Genomic DNA, 19,497 nt, shown 5'->3' with positions numbered 1-19,497 from the left:
CTTTCTACGCGTGCGCGCAGGGACACGGTCTCCCCACGTGCGCATGCGCGTTCTGGGCTGTAGCCGGCAATCTGCCGCGCAAGCATAAAGCTGCGAGCAAAGCCCTTTCCGTCGCCGGGTTTCTGTGTCACGTGCGTGGGGGGGAACTGGTCATGTGACTTCGGCTGGCCGTCGGGGGCAGCTGACGGCTTGAGGCGCGAGCGGGGCTGTGGGCGTTAGGGACCCCCGCGCGCGCCGGCAGGATGCAGAACGTCATCAACACGGTGAAGGGGAAGGCGCTGGAGGTGGCCGAGTACCTCACGCCCGTGCTCAAGGTACCGTCCCGGTGGCGCCGCCGCGCCCCGAGCGGGGGGGCCCGGGGCTGCCTCCTCCCCTCGGCCCCCTCCACCCTCACTCCCCGGGCGCTTCTCGCGGCGGCGCAGCCCGCTAGTGTCTTGTCCCAGCGAGAGCCGCGAAGCGGCCCCCAGCCTGCTCCGTCCGCTGGGAAGCCTCTGCCCGCGCCGCCTTCCCGCCCGCGGGGCGCCGGGGCTGTCACAGCCCGGGGGAGGGAGCCCGCTGCGCTCCAGGCAGGGAGACGGTGGCGGCGGCAGCGCGGGACCCTGGGAGCCGCCCGGCTTGCCCCTAGAGCTAGGCAGCAGGTGGGCAGGGAGCCTTCAGCGGTGTGGCGGGCAGGGGAGTGATTTGCCCTCGGGTACTGACTCACCGGGCTGGGCGATGGCAGTTCTGGTGCCGGGGTGGCCGGGTTGGTTAAGGGCGTGACTTCTGTCCCGAGATGTTTCCGCTAGGGGTTGTCCTAATCTAGGTGCAATTTCATGGGAGGAAAGGTGCCCTTAGGGTGACCAGATGTCCCGGTATTATCCTGATATTGGGGCTTTGTCTAATACACAACTACACCTTCCTCGTCTCCTCCCGAAAAATTGTCCTGTTTTTTCACACTTACTATCTGGTCACCTTAGGTGCCTTGTACTACTAGCTTATTCTCCTTCCTTTGTAGAAAAAAAAATGCTGATATAAGCACCTGGGTATAACAGAGTCCACGCTTCGGGAGGGGGGGTGGGATGATTGTACCACTCTTATTATACCAGTGTAGTTCAAGCAGTACGGTTTCTGTGTGTAGGCAAGGCCTTGAAATAAGGCTATGTCTACACAGTAGCTAAACCACTGCAGCTGGTCTGTGCCTGCCCTGGCTATCCAGTTGCTGTGTGAGACCTAGCCCAATACTTGCCAAACCCTTGTAACTCGTGCAACTACTTCTATCTACTTCTGTGCTTCATGTAGCCGTAACACATGCAGGTACTTCTGTCCCTTTTGTTCTTTGTTACATGTAGCTGTCCTACTGTAAAGTATTCTTGCCTCTGTTGCTAATAATCCCTTGTATTAAAACTGATTTTTTTTTTTTAAATCCCCATTCTCTTCTCTTGCTGTCAGTTTAGTCTCTGGATTTTTCTCAGTCCAGGAAATGAAAACTGTGAAGACAGTTTCGCTTTCAAATCTTTAGTGCATGCTTTCAGAGGAGTTGTTTCTACTGGGACCCTTTTAGGGGAAAAAACAAAACCACAATCCTCTTCGTCCGTTCAGGCTTCTATAATGTATTTTCCTAAAATATTTTGTACTTCACATCAGAGAGCCTTGTTTGTAGACCACTTTATAGCATTCTTCGTTCATGAACCAAATTTTCTTGCCCCTTGAAGTAAATATTATGGTTTTGTCCATGTTTTAGAAAAGTTTTTGTAACATTGCCTATCACTGTGATTGTGAATATAGAGACAGAAACTGAGGCACAGGGAAGTGAAGTAACTTGTCTGAGTTTACTGAGTGGGTCACTTGCTGTGCTAGGAATAAAACCCAGGAGTTCTAACCCCAAATTTCCCCATCTAACGACTGTAGCACATTGTATTAAAGGAAGACTTGCTGTGCACCATCCTTGCACTTCGAATAGCTTGTTGTGAGAGACTGGAATGCCACAAAACAACAACTAAAAACCAAGTGAACGGTGATGTCAGTTGTTGGCTGCATGTGTGTTCTCTCTATGTGCTGCACGGGCTCTGACAAGATAGCTCACACAGCAGACTTTAATTGAACTGCCCAAGAAGATCACAGACTCTGTTCAGTGGTGACGGAGCGTGGCCAGGTTTATTGCCAACAAAGCACAGTATTGATTTCCTATATGTGCTACAGGTGAACTTAATACGTTTGCTCATGACAGTGGACCAGCAGCTGGACAAAGGGTTAAGGTGAAGCATTCCAGCATTTATAGACTGAAACAAACCATCTGGGATAAACAACTTGCCTATCACCTTATATATTTTGACGTTTATTTACCCCCCCCCCCCGTACCTTTCTCCTGATGTTTCAGACAAAACATCATTTCTGTCAAACCATCTTATCATGTGCTAGGTTGGGGTATTCTTGTCCTAGCCTGCTGGAGTATATTTACATAAACAAGCTATTGTAGCAATGCTAGCAAAACTGGCGTTGAGTTCATGTACCGAACAGTGAACTTGCAGGCAAGCATCTGCTTTTGAGGGGGCCTGACTTTTGCTCAAAGCATAACTTTTGCTGACTTTGATTCAGGCCTTGTACCAGGCCTCTGCTTCAGTCTCTCTTTCTACTACAGATGGATGGGACTTTAAAAATACTCACTAGGAATGCAGCATAATGTAGCCTTGCCTTCTAGAGAAGCTAAGCTTTTTACATTTCACTAGGTTGACAGGGGATTCAGGCTGGTCTATTTTTGGCCCCTCCCACTCTCAGGATCCCAGACTTGTATGTGCTGTAAAATGCACCTTGGGAACGAGTCTTAAGATCATTGCATTCTGAGACTTTGATACAGTAACACAATGCACTGCCATAAAGTCTTCTGATTTATCTATTCTCCCAAACTCTTAAAAGGAGAATTTTCATTGGCATGCAGTATTGATATTCTATTGTCTCTCAGTGGTACAGCAAGAGTTTTGCCTGTCTCATCTGAATCATGCACTTAAATTATATTTTTTCCCTCATCTTTGGAGGGGGGAGGAGAGAGATTAGATTGCTTATATGGAGAAGACTTTGCTTTTTTTCAGCTCCCTTGTTAGAAGGAGACAATTTGGACACCCTCAGACTTAGTCTGTGTCCCATGCTGTGCATCTATGGCAATTAACTCTGGCAGTGGAGGCAGTAGAACCTATGCTTAACTGAAGACTGAATGATGTTGGAGGATTGAACAGAATGGAATTGTAGCCCAGATTCAGAGTACTGGTTGAAATAGGCCTGAGACCTGATAATGAAATCTGAGAGCTGTTCAGGGCAGTAGGAAGGAAATCCACCTCAAATATTACAGTGGTGGATGGCACATCCCAAATATGTATAACTACTAGTTCTCTCATTCTTGGGTAGTCTTAAAATTATGGAGGGGAAACTTCTCGTCTTTCAGTGCTGATGTTGCTTCTTCTGAAGTCTTAAAATTTTCTGTACATTCTGGGTTTACATGAGCATGAATTACACCTGTTTTTTATATTTAAAACTTTCTAGATGTCTGTCTGAATGCAAAAATAAATTGAAAGCTATAAGATTTAAGTGTACTTTGTCCAAATTGAGAACAAGTTAATGAAAACAGCATGAGAAAAATCAATAAACTCAGAACTGTTTCCACATGGCGCACAATAAAGGAATGAATATATACACCAAAAAAGGAAATAATCTCTCTAAAAGTCACATTGGCAGTGGGAACAATCCTTCTTCATTTCTGTACTACTTTGCTTTTTATAATATTAAACTGATGCATTATGTTAATATTTTTTTAGTTCACTTCTTAGAACAGTTACAGAAATCATGGCTGAGAGTGCCTGGTTCTGATTGGCTTTCTGCCTCTTAAGCAAGTATAGCATTGATCACAGGAGCTCTCCTTTTCTATTAGCCAACTGAACTGTTTATAATTACAGAAAAATATGCTTTGGTTATGTGGCAGTTCTGATAACCTTTTGGATTCTGCGAAGAACTACTTTCTTGCTAATGTTCTGTGCCATAGAAAATGGCTGCAGGTAGGCTACAAACTAGGGTACTGACCCCGCAACTGCCTTCAAGCTGGTGCACAGAGCTACCTAGAGCAGGGGTTCTCAAATGTCATTGCACCGCGACCCCTTCTGATAACAAAAATTACTATGAGCCCAGGAACGGGGACTGAATCCCGAGTCCCATTGAACTGGGTGAAGGGGGCCAAAGCCCGAGCCCCACAGGCAGGATGGGGGTGCCAAAGCTGAAGCCCAAGGGCTTCAGCCCCAGGCAGGGGGCCTGGAACCTGAGCCCTGCCACCAAGGGCTGAAGTCCTCTGACTTTGGCTCCGAGCAGTGGGGCTTGGGTTTCGGCCCCGAACCCCAGCAAATCTAAGCCAGCTCTGGCGACCCCATTAAAACAGGGTCACTTTGGGGTCATGACCCACAGTTTGAGAATCATCAAAGAGAGAGTTGCAGGATCAGAGCCTAGCCGAGTTTCTTAAGCCTTGGAAAGTGGGATTCAAATATCAACAGATGTAAATGTTTCTGAATTGTCTTTATTCTAGGAGTCAAAGTTTAAAGAAACTGGAGTCATCACTCCTGAAGAGGTGAGTTTTCAGAACTCCTAAAAAGTACTTAAGGAAGCTATTAAAATAGTAATAACTTGTGGTAAAAGTTGCGATAACATTATAATCAATCTTAAATTGGTTCTTGCAACTGCTAACTTAGTGAAAATTTGAGGATGTGATTACTATTATGTGCAAGGTATTTCTGCTGTTGGAGTCTGTCAGCAACAGAATTCCTCTTGGAATGGTGTTTGGGCGTAAGCCCTAGGCATCCTAATAGAGGCTGAGGGAGAACCCACCCTTCTCTGAACACTGTTTAGGTGGTTTGGTTTTCCTGGGTCAGCAGCTCCATTCTGCATTGCAGTCGGAGCAGGAAAGAGTTCATTGGACTGAAAACTCCCCCTCCCTTAAGCAATCCCGGGACCACCCAGGCTTGCTGAAAGCAGCCCCTCCTTTCCACCATACGTTTTGTTCCCCTGCTGCGGAGTATGTGGTGGGGTCACAACATATTGTTGGCCACCTGCCATGCACCAGCATATCTCTGTACTCCTCTATATGCTGCCCCTAGTTTGGCCATGTTTCCAGTAAGTGCCTGCAGTAGCAGCTTATAAAGGAGTCTGTTGTAAAAGGAAACAAGGATTACAAATTCCTGGCCTGTTTCTTCTCTGTATCGAATGCAATGGTGTTTTTTGGTTTTCCTCCTCTTTCCATCCTTATGTAAAGGGCTAGCATTTGAAAGTTGTTGGCTCTGAAACTGTCTACACAGAGACTACAAAAGAGTAAAATGGAGCAGGGGGGATGAAGGAGAGAGGTAAGGTAAAGACAAATGCAGAGAGAAGGAAGGAAACAGAATCAGACGAAAATGAAGATAGTGGTGGCAAGACAGACAAATAACATAGGAAGATAAATGAGGCAGAAATATCCCAATATTGGCATCTGAAACATCTCTACTGAGCTACACTATGAGCCAGAGGAGATCATTTTTGCTAGCCCACTGGAGTAGTATAGAATGAACCAATTTGTTTAGTGCTAAACAATCTTTTGAGATAATTGTGTTTATTTTATTCTAACTTCATGGCAACCACACCAGAAAAAAAATTCTAGATAACTCAACCACTGACACTTAGCCCTATCATCTGTGGGGGGGGGGGGGGGGAAAGCACAGGGATGTCTAATTAGAAGGGGTTTCCCTTATGGGTCAGCTGGCTATATGCACTACGGATGGAGTCTTTGCTGTTTGCAGCATCAGATATAAATCCATGCCAGAGTGCAGGTGGATCAAAAAGAATCAATGAGAGACCTGCTTTAACAGGGTGTCTCCTCTATGGAAACAGACCATAGTAAAGCAGATGGTCAGAGGAGTAAAGTAGTGAATCATTGCACCAAGGTTAGCTGCCTTGACAAAGCCATTCAAGTGTTTTAAACATGTATAGGATTTTAAAGAATGCAGCAGTTTTCTACAGTATACATAGTGTTCTCACGTATGAGTGAATGGCTTTATAGATCTTCTCTGATTTTTTTTAAACTGTTTTCCCCATTACTGTAAAACTTTTTACTTTTATTAGAGGTCAGTCTTCAGACACTTTCCTAGAAAAAGGAAATTACTATTCCATGGACTAAATCTATTATCCATACTGAACAGATGTGGTGATTTCTGTTAGGCTGACTTGCATTGTTTTTGGAGCACATGGAGAGAAAATGGTTGGCCAATCTATACTATAGCCTGTGAAGCCATTCTGCAATGGCTTTCAGTCAGCTGAGTAGCATGTTACTCTGAAGTAGTATTTTAAAATGGGGAAGCAGCTGGAACAACAGATGTGTAAGTCATCTGCAAAACTAATAACATTGTAAAGAACAAGTAAAACTCACTATGGCTTTAAAACTTCAGCTATTCCTTCCCATTATGAACAGAATAAAGGGACAAACAAATGACAGGATCAGACTGCATTAATATTCACTCTTAAATGCTGTTTTTTAAAATATACTAGAAACATAATTAAGAAATTTCTTTATCTCCGTTACTATTAACAGTTTATTAAAAGAAAGTTTTTAAAATCTAACTCTTCAGGACAGAGACCTATTTTCATATGTTTTCACTGCACCTAGGACACTTTGGTATCCATTCATGATTGGCATCTCTGGGCACTGCCATACCCTTAATACTCGTATCCACTTGTTCACTTTTTGCATTTCTCTCAACTTTAACAGTGAATAAGTGATGTCAGTTTCACTTTTTCTTCATGTTGCAGTGTGTGGTTTTGAACACTGCAGGGAAATATTTTTAAGAACTTTTACTGTAGTTAAAATTTGAGAATGGAGAAATACTTCCATTTGGGTTTGGTTTTTTTTAAGAAGAAAAGCTTTCACACAAATTAAATGTCAAGCCAAATTCTGCTTGCCTGTACTGCTAACTATAACAAGCATTCATTTAATAAAGCAGTCTTGTCAAGTCCTGATATAGGAGAGAGTAAACTTTCCCCATGGACAAATAAAACTAGCTTTTTTCTTTTTCTTCCCCCCCTCCACCCCCACTGCTGTCTTCATGGTGGAGTGACCAAGTATATTTTATCTAGCTTGGTAAATGTTCAGAAACCTTTTTAGGTTTGCCATAAGGTATAGAGAAAACTCTTGGAAGTTCTGTCCATCTTTGCAGTTCTGACTCTTTACTGTAGGTTCCTTGAGCTGAAAGAAATCGGTCAATGTCTGTCTACCCCAGTTGGAGGAAACAGATGCTCTTTCTTTTCACTGCATCTCTAAAGCATGAAGTGCTATGAAGATTACTTTGAACACTTACAAAAATGTGATCTCCGTACAACTGAAATGTTAATATTGCTCAAGTTTGTAAGAGTTTCCTTATACTGCATACATCAGCATTTCACTCTTTTTTCTTTGTGCCCCAAACAGTTTGTGGCAGCTGGAGACCATTTAGTTCACCACTGTCCTACTTGGCAATGGTAAGTAAAAGAGAATGAGGCATAAAGAGCTAGAGGTGCAGAAAGCTAGAGGAACAGCAAGCTTTTTGTCATGTTACATTTGCATCAGATGCAAAAATATATGGTGTATCTCAATTTAACATAGATAAGAACGAAATCTAGAAATAAACTCTGGCAGTAGAACTCATGCCATTGATATCTTTGTCATGATCCAAATTACACTCACTCTTATGGGGGAGGCTTTTGTATTAGCCACTATTTGTAGCTGCAGACAGGATGGTTTCTCTGAGGCAATAGAGAAAACCGACTGCTCTGGTATGAATACTTTCAATTTGTAATAGTAATAGCAGGCTCATTCTCCCTTGGGCCGTTGGCTCCATTGATTATGGGGAATCTGAAGTTTTGAGATCATGTTCTCTGTCATGGTGGCAGAGAGTCACTGAACTTACTAACTATAAGGGGCTACTTACAAAGTCATTGCCTTGATGTAACCTACATATTAAAAACAATAGCTTACACTACTTAAATTTAATCATGGGTCCATATCCAGCTGAGTTAGATTAGAAAAGCTGGTCTGTCTCTGAATATACATGCCATACTCACTCTGAGAAGGCTTTTTTTAACCTCTCTGGAATGCAGTGAGAATGTACAAAAAATGTATTCAGTACATTTTAACAGGGTTTTGCATCATAAAAATAAATCATGAAATGATTAATGGTTAGAACAGAATGTTAGTGTCTAGATTATTACTGTTCAAGCCAAAAACTAATGCACGTGGGCAATATACAATTAGTAGATTTAGATTTGTCAGCATGTCAAGAGTCACAATAGGTTGTGAGGTGATTCTGCTGAAAGCTCTTAAATATACTTCTTCCCAGCCACTTCCTGCTCACACTTGGGATCACCTCATTGGTCAGTTTGGTACGTTTCAAATTGCGAAGAGGTAGGTTGTTTTTACAGTACTTCTCAAGTTCTGCTACTACATATGTGGTAGTTGCTAATCTCAAACAGAAGCAGGAGGGTGGTATTTTTGTCTTCTGGCCACACAGACTGAAAATAGAAGTGTTCTTGTCTACAAAACAAGTTTTTCACTTTTTTGTGGTGTGCTTTTTTTAAAGGGCTTCAGGAGAAGAATTAAAGGTCAAGGCTTATCTGCCAACAGACAAACAGTTTTTGGTAACTAAAAATGGTAAGAATGACTCTTAGTAGAGTTGAATGCAGTACAGCTCTTGTGAATGACTTAAGGAAAAATAATTGCAGGCCTATTGGAACATGCTTGTGCACCCAAATTTTACCCTCTACATAAAATTGACAATGGAAACTAACCTTCCCTTGTATCTTCTGCATTTTAATTTTGTAGTGACACAAGTAGCAGATTGTCTGAATTTGAGTATCCAGAATCTGTTCTCACTGAGCATGAATATAATAAATATATGCTTGGGGTCAGCACTGCACCTTGCATTGTGAAAGTGAAAACTTCAAGTCCAGAAACACTTACTAAATAGCCCTCCTTCTCTTTCCTTGCTTGCTTGCTCCCTCTAATGATCTGCCTCCTCTACCCCCGCCTTGCGCACACAGTGGTTCGCAAGAGTGAAGTTTTAACTTAAAATTCTTCTTCCTTCACTCTCCCGAATACTGGATTTCCTGATTCTTTCTGGCTTACTAAAGGTATTCCAAAATTCTTTACATGGTAACACTCATACTTGTAATCTCATGCAAGCTGTGTAACTCAGATCATCATACTAGTGAAACTGCAGAAAACTGCTGTGAAAAAGCTCAACTGATGGTCACAAAATTAAACCATTGAATAATGGTAGTGCTGACTGCCCCACTTGCTATAAAAGAGGAAAACTTGCATCTATGCCAAAACTATGGGGGAAGCTTTCTTTTCACAAAAGAAACATTGTCTTTTGTGTCAAACTTTGCCTATAGCAGAAATGCCAGTGTAGCCTCCTCAGTTCTGGCTTGCAAAAACTATGTAATTGAAGGCCCAGGAGAAGGAATTATGGCCTCATAAGGTGGCATTCCACATTTCAACTTGACTTGCCCATTTTGGAGACTTGAAATCCTCAGTGAGCCAGTGGAATGCCCTATGGTCTGTAGAGGACGTAAATGAATTCTTTACGCCCCAGTGCTGGCTACAGTTGCAACAAACTTGCTATGCAGGCGGTAGCAATGACTGCGTGGCTAAGTGATGTACTTGCAATTTCTGTGGGGTCTTCTGGTGTTCCTTCTCTCCTGGTCACTCTTCAGAAGAAAATCCAAGATTCCACGTTTCTTGCGCTCAGTCGTCTGGGTCCACGATATACTGATAACCTCTCACTTAAGTTAAACACTTGCAGAAAAGATGCCACAGAGCACCCTACTAACCAGTTTCCAGGGAAATGTCAAAATGAAAACTAGAGGACCCTGACCCCATGCACTGTTTTTTGTAGAAGGTCTACAGTCCGCTTATGAAGTGTAGCCTTTGTGTGTTAATTCTCTTCTCCAGGGCTGGCTTTGAGTGTTGCAGACATAATCTTTCTGTTTATATTAATGAAAATGTCAGTTTTGCCTTTAAATCAGATAAGTACTATTACACAAACTTTTACCCTGCCACTGTAAGATCTCCTGTGTAGTCACTCTATGCCAACGGGAGAGAGCTCTCCTGTCTGCATAATTAAACCACCCCCAACGAGCAGTGGTAGCTATGTTGGTGGGAGATGTTCTCCTGGTGACATAGCACTGTCCACACCAGTGCTTTTTTGGTGCAACATATGTTGGTCGGGGTATTTGAGTGTGTCTCCCTCCGCCGTGCACACGACCCCTAACTGACACAAGGTTTGCCAATAAAAAATACTAGTGTAGACAAAGTCTTATGTTAGAAAGCACAGCTTGAACATTTGCATATGCATATGATCCACAGTAAACTAACCTTGTTAAATAACCATGTTACTGTTAACAGCAGTTTCCCAGGTGACAAACTGATCTGTCACTTACATGACGGATGAATTTTAAGTGGAAGTCTGACCAGCAGATAACCGGTAAAAGTTGCATGTTCAAATTCAGCCAAGATCTGCACTGACTAAAAGCTGTTCAGTGACATGCATGAAACAAATGGATAGGTAGTTCCCAGATATCACCAAATAGTTGGCAGTCTCAGAAAATCTGGAGACTCAAACTCCCTTCTGACCCTTACAGGTCAGGGTTGAAGCACAATGACAGGTGGCAGAAAAATGTAAGATGCTTGTGTGACCACTGCCTGGAATGTACCAGTTCTTTAACTGGAGTCCAAGTATCATCTTCCCTTCCCCTGCACTAAATTCATGTGAATAATTAAAGTTGGATATCCTAAAAGATTAACCTAAATGTACTGAAATTGTATAATATAAAGATATTTTGTCTAAATTTGTATCTTTAACCTATTAAAAAAACAAAACAAAAAACCCCCAACCTTGTATCACAGAGAGCAAATAGGGGCTGGGGGAAGCTTATTCACTGCAGAATGCTTTGCAGCTTGAATTTCTCTGCTCTGTCTAGTATCTGATTGGAATTATCCTATTACTTGTAAGAGTTTGCTGATCTTTACAGTGCCATGCTACAAGCGGTGTAAACAGATGGAGTATTCAGATGAACTGGAAGCAATTATAGAAGAAGATGATGGTGATGGGGGATGGGTAGACACATTTCACAATGCAGGTATTGATACTCTCCACTGCTAACTAATATTAAAGACTTTGACTCTTAATAGATGTTTCAAAATTAAAATTAACTCTCATACGTGATGTATCTGAATAGCTAGTTTGAAAGACCTGAGTTACATTCCCAGTTAAATACCTATTTACTGTGCCACATATTTACTCTGTGTGTGTGTGTGTGGTGTGTGTGTGAGAGAGAGAGAGAGACATTAGTAAGTTTCTTAAACTTCTTAAAGCAGCAGCGCTTTAATGTTGCTAGTGAAGACGTGTCCTAAGAAAAACAACTCATTAGTGTGACTGGAATACCCCAGGAGAAGTTAATTTCTTTTCTGTTTTTGCTGATGTTTTAACTCCCTTATTTTTGTCACTAGAAATTTGTTTGGTTACTCCCAGTGATTTTGGGAGGTTCACTGATATTGTGAACCAGTTCTGTTTTTTTAAAAACAGATCTGACAGTGGTAGGCTATTGTAGAGCTAAGAGTACCTTCAGTGCTGGCAGGAGAAATAATATGTAGGAATGACTACACCACCCAGTTGAAATGATTGTTCCAAAACAGTGTTCTTTTGCTGATGTGTTGTGTTGCTAGTATGCTGGCTGGCTGTGTCTTTCCTGAGTGGTAAGGTATGGTATCTATTCATGGGTATTCTCCTAAGATAATGCATTGTATCTTTGAGGAAGTCATCTGAGATCCTTTTCAGTTGGTTAACTGGACCTGAGATTGTATCGAAAAGAGTGATGTAATATTACAGGACAGCGGAGAAGAACAGCAGTAAACAAGAAGGAATAGAAAGATAAGTGGGATGGGTTGAAGAGAAGTGGCAATGCATTGGGTGTTCCTTTTTCTGAATGACAGAGGCTACAGCTATATTACAGCTCAAGTCGGCCAAGTTATGTTGCTCGGGGTGTGAATTAGCCAACCCCCTCAGTGACATAAATGCCGACGTGTACAGCACTAAATTAAGTCAGCATATGTCGTCAGAAGAGCATCTCTCTGCCAACATAGCTACCACCACTTGCAGGGCTGGTGTAATTAAGCCGATGGGAGAGCTCTTGAGAGTACCTGCTCTAAGGCAACAGGAAAGTGTTTATATGGTGCAAAGCTCTCTAGTGTAGCCACAGTATCAGGCTCTTCTCCTAATGCTAATTAATTGATAGGGCAAGCTGCTACTTTTTAAATATAAGCTCCTTGGACAGGATGCTTTGAATGTACAGTAGTTCTTGCCACATACTCAAATTACTATTCTTTGAGTGCACCTTGCTTTCATGTGCTTGAGGTTACTATTAGTAAGGTAGTGTTCATGAGTAGTGCAGTGTGACTCTTACTCTATCTAGATCTTTTGCAGTGGTAAGGGCTGTCTGTCATCAGTTAAATTATTGCCCCCAACTCATTACTTGTGTAGAAACTCCTTAAGATTCCTGTATCAAAACTCTCCTCATAAGGCCTGCACTATGTGATTAGTCTGTACTAGCCTATATAAGCCTGCTTGGGGGAGGAATAGTCTTTGTCCAGCACTGAATAACTTGTGTCCTTCCAGTTTCTAAAGTTTAAGTGTAATTGAAAGGATCGCATACTCCTTTCTTAGCCATTTGTACCATCCTGGCAACAAAGAAACAGGCTCTTCTAATTTTGACTGTTTTCAGTGTTGATGTTCAATCAACAGGTATTGCAAGCGGGACAGAAGCAGTTAAGGAGATCACACTGGAGAGCAAGGTATTTGTTAGCTTGTGAATATTGACTTATTGTACTAGAAGGTTAAAATACAATAGATGTCTGATAGTGTCCCTAAACAGCCATGTGAGCTAATTCTGTAGATGAAAGACCAGTACAAAGGCCAGAAAATGTGAAGGTGGAGTGAGCTATGAACTGAATTAGTAACACATTATAATGTCAATGGTAAGAGTGTATCCACTCCCATATCATGGAAGTATTTCCATTCAACATAAACCTATAAACAAACTGATTTCACTCAGCTTTGAGGTGAGCATGTGCAGAGCTATTAGAATGCTGACAAATTGTTAGATTTTAAAAAAAGTCCTATTATATGATAAAATGGGGCTTAATCAAGCTTTATATAGTTTTTAAATCCTGGTGCCTTAAGGTAGTTTAGGGAAGGTACATCTTGATTTGGATAAGTCACATGTCCTGCCAAACTTCTATCTCCAGTTGTTGAGGCACTAATGTAGCTAAATTCATTCTTTTTTAGTGCATTTTTATTAACTGCCACCATACTTCTCAAAACATCATAGGGCCGAGATGAAATCTGGAAAACTTCAGCCTTAGAGGAAGCTGAGAGCAGCTGGAAGAGGCACTGAAGATGACATGAACCTTTCCATTCCCAACCATAACATGTATATTGTTAAAAAGCATTATTGGGTAAAAGGCATCTGTAAAAATGCCTCTTTAAAAGGAACCTGACTAAAATGGAGCTGTGCCTCTGAGCTGCAATTGGAAGACTTCTTTGAATCTAAAAGCAGTATAAATCTGGTGTGTGAAGTGAGGGTGGGGGGGAAAGAATTGGTAAGGACTGCAACAGATCACTTTAATTCAGTGGTCCCTCATGGTGCTTACAGACCTATTGTAGCTGGCCAACAACATTGTCTTGAATGCCAATATTTTTACCATGTTTATAGGGCCCAGGGCAAATACGCTTTTCAAGCAGAAATAAAAGAAGCATTTGGCATGCTTGTCACCTATTCTTTCAGAATGTAAAGTTTCTGCACTATACATATTTAATTGTGTAACTGGCTCCACACATGCGTTGTGTGGCAAGGGTTTTGCCTTCATCAGATAAGCAAAAAAAAAAAAGCTGCTTTTTGCAGGATACTTGGTTTGATGGGCTAATGGCCCAATCCAAGATGGCAAATCTTTGCATTCCTGTGTAATATTATTAGAACAGGATTTGCTTTTCTGTACACAGGTACTGTATCCCAAAGCAGTTCACAACTTAGATACTCAGAGCAAACATGCCATCCCATTATGCACTTAGCAAGCTTGTATAGAACTTTTAATGTTGGAACCTGTTTTATATGGAAAGCGAGGAAAGTTGGCCATTGACACCCAGAATATCTCTTTTCCAATCTTGGATCTCTAACTTGTCAGACTATGGATCAAAGTCTCAAACAAGCTGAGAATCTTGCATGGCTTTAAAATAAGCATGGAATTATTGGACAACTGGCTTTTGCTATGGTACTGACAGGCTTTAAACTTTAGTTTTAAGTATAATAGTACTTGATTCCTTTAAATTTACTTACCCATGTATCGGCTCCGTATGTCTTCAAGTCACACTTCTCTTTGCTGGCAGTTTCTTCTTCCTGCTAGTTATATAGTCTGTGTGGTGCCGCTGAGCAAACTGGATTCTGTTCTGCCTTGGGAAACAGCAGGCTCATCAGTTATACTCTGACAGCAGAGTCTCTATCTTGGTGGTGATATAGGAGTAGATGTATTTTCAGAGAAGAATTTACAACATGGATAGTTACAGAAGTCATCCTTTGACTTTGAGCTTGAGCAAAGTTGATCTGGAAGCAAGAGAATAGACTCTCATACCTTTCAGTGGATTTTTAATGTACCAAAAACCTTTAAATGCCTGAGAATGAAATAAATGTGTTAGTCTCTACGGTGCCACAAATACTCCTGTGTAAATACACAAATTTACCTACTAATGTGAATATCCGTTTTCTTATTTATGTTGATTGGCTTCATAGGAATAAATGGAAAATACTCGTTTGTAAATAGATTTTCCAAGGCAGATGAATTGCATATCACATCTCTTGAACCCAAGTATCTTTAAAGCATTGTTCTCACTTGCTTTCAATTTAACTTAAAAGGACAGTATAAAACTACCAGGACATCCAGTCTCTTTTGAAGATGATGAGGAAGATGAAGGGGAAGCAGCTGACATGGAAGGTATTTCCCTTTAAGTTGGATAGGATGCACTTTATTTCAGCCATATAACCAGGCAGCACTCTCTAGGAAAGCATTACAGCTTGTTTCCATGTAATGCCTATTAACAGGCCCATGTTGGACCTGATTCTCCTTTCACATTGGGTTTATACCACCACAACTCCACGGGAATGAACAAGTGTCAGTGACTGGAAAATTAGGCTAGTAGGCAGCAGAATAGACAAGTCTAGCATGGCAACTCAGTGTGACTGCTTAGTGCACAAACTTCAGTTTCTGAAACCCACCCAGTGAAAAATGCTGACTTCCTAGAGGCTTCCATGAGTGTCTTGCGAGCCACATGGTAGACAATGTCAGATTTACAGTATTGGAGAGTCTAGGTGTAGTTTAATGGTACTGGAAAATTAGGAAGTCTACTTGGATAAAGCATGTATATTAGATGCTTGCCAATTTTAAGGAAACACTCTTGGTTGCACATTTTTAAGCTTCTGAAGACTAATTACAAGCTTGGCATGAACTTGTAGACATTCTTTCTTTCCTTTCAGAATATGAAGAGAGTGGGCTATTGGAGACAGATGACGTGAGTGAACTGTTCTCTACCTCCACCACAGCATTAACACCCTTTCTACCTTGTGCTTGAACTAGTAACACTGTCAAATGGCTAATGTGGCATTTTTTTTAAATGCATTTACTAAAACTTTTAAAAGCACCAACTTTTGTTATAATGAATATTGTATGAAATGAATATTGTACTCTGATCAGTATGTCAGTTACCATGGTCTTCAGATGTCTTTTTAGGTTTGGGGCAAAGGTGAATAGAGGCATACTGTTACTTAAATATTTGTCTTGCTGTTATTGACTTTATTCTTTTATCTTAAATCTTGATCCTCAGGCAACTCTTGATACAAGAAAAATAGCAGAAGCTAGCAAAGCTAAAGCTGATGTCGGAGGGGAAGATACCATCCTGCAGACCAGAACTTATGACCTCTATATCACTTATGACAAATACTACCAAACTCCCAGACTGTGGTTATTTGGATATGATGAGGTATAGCAGTATTTTTTTTTTCTCAATGTTAAGACTCACCAGTTAAGGTAGCAAGGTCAATTTGTTGCTACTTGATTGATTATATATTTATTAAGGGAAGAAGTTAGGAGATCAGTGTAGAGCCAGGACTTCAGCCAAGATTTACTAGGCCTGTGAGAATTATGTAAAAGCAAGCTCACCACACCTTGAATGGCCCTGTAATTGGATCTTGGTAACCAGTTGTGATGGTGCACATGAAAGAAAAGATTCTAGTTCTCTGAGCTGTTAGTTTTCCGTGGGTAACAAAAATGAAAATCAATAAATGTAGTCAGTAAAGCAAGAAGGTGTGAGAACCAAGTATACACAGGTAGCAGGACAGTTGAGTAAGGAAGCATTTTTCTTCCACTTAAGCCATCAAATTTACAAGATTCCGTAATCTTAGGGATATAAGCCTCAGTCTAGAAATATCTCGGTTCCCTGGAATTACAGGTTCAGCTCCCAGTTCTCCCAGTGAACTATAAACAAAGTACTGTGCAGTATTTTATCTGCTCTGTGTGGATCCTATGGATCCTGCAGCATTTTTCATAAGAATAGAGGTTTGCCCTGTCATTAAGATCCTCTTTCTCACCTGTTGTCCCTATGGTTGCTTGCCACTTCTGATTTCAGTGCTATATGTTTAGTTTATAAAGTACTCCTTTAAGCAGAGATAGCACTAAAGTAGCATTTTATAGGTGTATATACGCTATCCTACTTTCTGAGTAGCAGGAAAAGTGTCTCACAATCTTTTCCTCCTACACATTTCTTTTCTGCTGCATGTTTTTTTTTTTTTTTTTCCAGCAACGGCAGCCTTTAACAGTAGACTACATGTATGAAGATATTAGTCAAGATCATGTCAAAAAAACAGTAACAATTGAAAATCATCCTCATCTTCCTCCACCACCTATGTGTTCAGTTCATCCATGCAGGTATCTTTAGTCTTTCAATGTTTCTTTATTAAGCCCTGCTTATGCATATGTTTGTGAAAATATCATTCTGTCTAATTAAAATTGCCTTTTGTCCATCCCTTGGTGATCTATCAATCATAAATTTCCATTTCCTGGACACTTGTCCACAGCTAGCTATCTGTCTGCATGAGCTGTTCCCTTTTGCAAAGGGAAGAAAAGTCAGCAATTGTTTGAGTAGCCATCCCAGTATTCAGTGCTAAATGTGCATTAAGAGAATTGGTTTGGTTTTTCCTTTGTGCCTGTTCTGTAGTTGCATCTCAAAACTGTATTGTCCATGAATCTCCTCTTCTAGAAAGCTTAGAATCGGGCTACTCTAGTTTTGATCTCTTGCTGCAAAAAACTTTTTTTTTTTTTAATTCTACTCTAGCATGACCTTTTGGGAAGGTAAATTGTTTACCAAAAATCTATTGTATTTTGAAAGCTACTACAGGTTGTTTTTGTGTATCCAATAAAAAGTCAGTCACACAATTGCACTTTCACATCAACTCCAGAAGGTGGCAGACAGCTATGCTTAGACTGTTACATGTAAAGAAACTATTCATGCTGTGGTGCTGCCTCAGAACCCAGTGCTGTTGGTTCTCCTGGGTTACAATGATCTGCTATTAAGTCTCCCAATTTTGTAACTACCAGCTGTTGAACTACTTGGACAGGTTGTCGGCTATCTACCCAACAGGATCATGCTTTCAATTGAGGTCCTGCCTTTTATTGAATTGTATGGTTGTCCGTTAAGGTACAGATTCAAGTGACTTCCTGAAAGTGTCCAATTTGATCACTCATCTTTGAATTGACTCTTTTTGTGTAGATTTGGTGCAAGCACATCTTCTCTTCTCTTCCCCCCTCCCCCCCCCTTTGGACCTACTTGGTTGAGCTCCCCCATTATTGAAACTAAAGATGCATATAACTCTCAAATTAGGACATGTGAATGTGGAGTAGGGAAAGCAGAGGTACATGGTTGGCTGACAGTGAGGCGGAACAGATAGGGCTAACTGGGAAGTGAAAAAAGAAGAGGAAAAAGAGGCATGAAACTGCAAAAGGGAAGAAGAGGCGTGTGAAGCTAATTAGAGGTTTCTGCAGAAGCCCGCTTTGGCAAGAAAGAAATAGCTGGGAATTCGCCATTTGTGGCAGCAGTAATAGTACCCTGGAGGAAGCCCACAAAATGGAAGTGGCCAGAGGAAACCTCTGTTTAGGGGTAGCAGCAGCAGGGATGAGGTGTTGGGGACAACATGAGCATCTAGGAGTGGAGGGCAGTCGCTTAGCAGCTGAACAAGGTGGAGCACTATTTCTGGTCTTGGAAAACAAGCACTGAGTGGTGGGATCATATCGTTGTGCAGTTATGGGATAAGAAGCAGTGGCTGTAGAATTTTCAAATACAGAAGGCCGCTTTCCAGGAACTTTGTGAAGAGCTTTACCCAGCCCTGGAACACAGCAACACTAAAATGAGACCTGCTCTGACAGTGGAGAAGAGTGGCAATTGCTCTGTGGAAGCTTACAATGCCAAATGGCTACTGGTCAGTAAGGAATCAATTTGGAGCTGGTAAATCCACTGTGGGAGCTGTTGTGATCCAAGTGTGCAGGGCTATTTAATCAGCTTTTGCCCTGGACTCAGACTCCTGAGAGGTACCCACACTGTGTTTGGGAGTAGTGGTGGGGTTGCCGCAGAGAATTGCATGCAGCTCATTGTAGAAGTGGCATGTCCGAAGTGCAGAACCAGAATGACTATTTGCCTCCCTTGTCTTCTGGTACACCTGCCGAAGTTGTGCTGCGTGTTCCTGGTGTAGTCCTTCTCCCCCACTCCCTGCTCAATCTTCTCATAGATGTCTAAATTTCTATGACTGGATCAGAGCTGTGCCTGCACAGACTCTTTTTCTCACAGATCATTAAGATCCACCACCTCCTGTGTACTCCAGGCTATAGCCTGTTTTGGGCATTGAGTTGCCATGATCTGCTAGGATGGCAAGCTCTCCATGCTGATCAAACAAGAAATGCTTCCTGTGTACCTGGCCACTGTGCAGCGGAGTTGAAAATGATTACCAGAACGGTCACACCAGAGCATTGTGCGACACCTCCTGAAAGCCAGTTGAATTGACTTGTACAACACTGCGTCTACGCTGCCTTTGTCGACCCATCAATGTCGAATTAAGTATTATGCCTCTTGCACAGTTGGAGTAATTAAGTTGACATAAGAGGCAGCCAGGTCGATGGAAGAGACCTGGCAGGGTAGACGCGTACATTATTAGGTCAACATAAGGTGGCTTTTGTCAGCCTAAGTTTGTGAACCAGTGGTTTTTTTTTTTTTCTGGAGATGTAGTTGAGGAAAATAGTTGATGCCAGCAACCCAATGGAGCTAGGGGGTTGGGGTATGGGAGGGGCTCAGGGCTGGTGCAGAGATTTGGGGTTCAGGGGTGAAGGCTGCAGGG

At 41.8% G+C, this 19,497-nt stretch overlaps 1 protein-coding gene across 3 annotated transcripts in view; it reads left to right on the top strand.

Moving 5' to 3' along the window:
• Positions 1–19: 19 nt before the first annotated feature.
• The window catches only part of ATG3 (autophagy related 3), a 30,830-nt gene continuing 11,352 nt past the window's right edge, over positions 20–19,497 (top strand). Inside the window, exons 1-10 of one of the 3 annotated variants that reach the window (XM_038386950.2) lie at positions 20–314; positions 4,541–4,582; positions 7,445–7,494; positions 8,592–8,662; positions 11,044–11,151; positions 12,813–12,862; positions 14,977–15,055; positions 15,595–15,629; positions 15,942–16,097; positions 16,914–17,041. In XM_038386950.2, coding sequence (XP_038242878.1) covers positions 243–314; positions 4,541–4,582; positions 7,445–7,494; positions 8,592–8,662; positions 11,044–11,151; positions 12,813–12,862; positions 14,977–15,055; positions 15,595–15,629; positions 15,942–16,097; positions 16,914–17,041 — 791 coding nt within the window. In that variant the 5' untranslated portion in view covers positions 20–242. The remainder of the gene's footprint in view (positions 315–4,540; positions 4,583–7,444; positions 7,495–8,591; positions 8,663–11,043; positions 11,152–12,812; positions 12,863–14,976; positions 15,056–15,594; positions 15,630–15,941; positions 16,098–16,913; positions 17,042–19,497) is intronic. The other 2 variants (XR_006280248.1, XM_038386952.2) reach the window with 2 other exon arrangements.

Source organism: Dermochelys coriacea, chromosome 1 (assembly GCF_009764565.3).
Source record: "Dermochelys coriacea isolate rDerCor1 chromosome 1, rDerCor1.pri.v4, whole genome shotgun sequence".
NCBI lineage: Eukaryota > Metazoa > Chordata > Testudines > Dermochelyidae > Dermochelys > Dermochelys coriacea.
The sequence above is the reverse complement of the archived record's forward strand: the minus strand, read 5'-3'. Positions and strand labels throughout refer to the sequence as shown.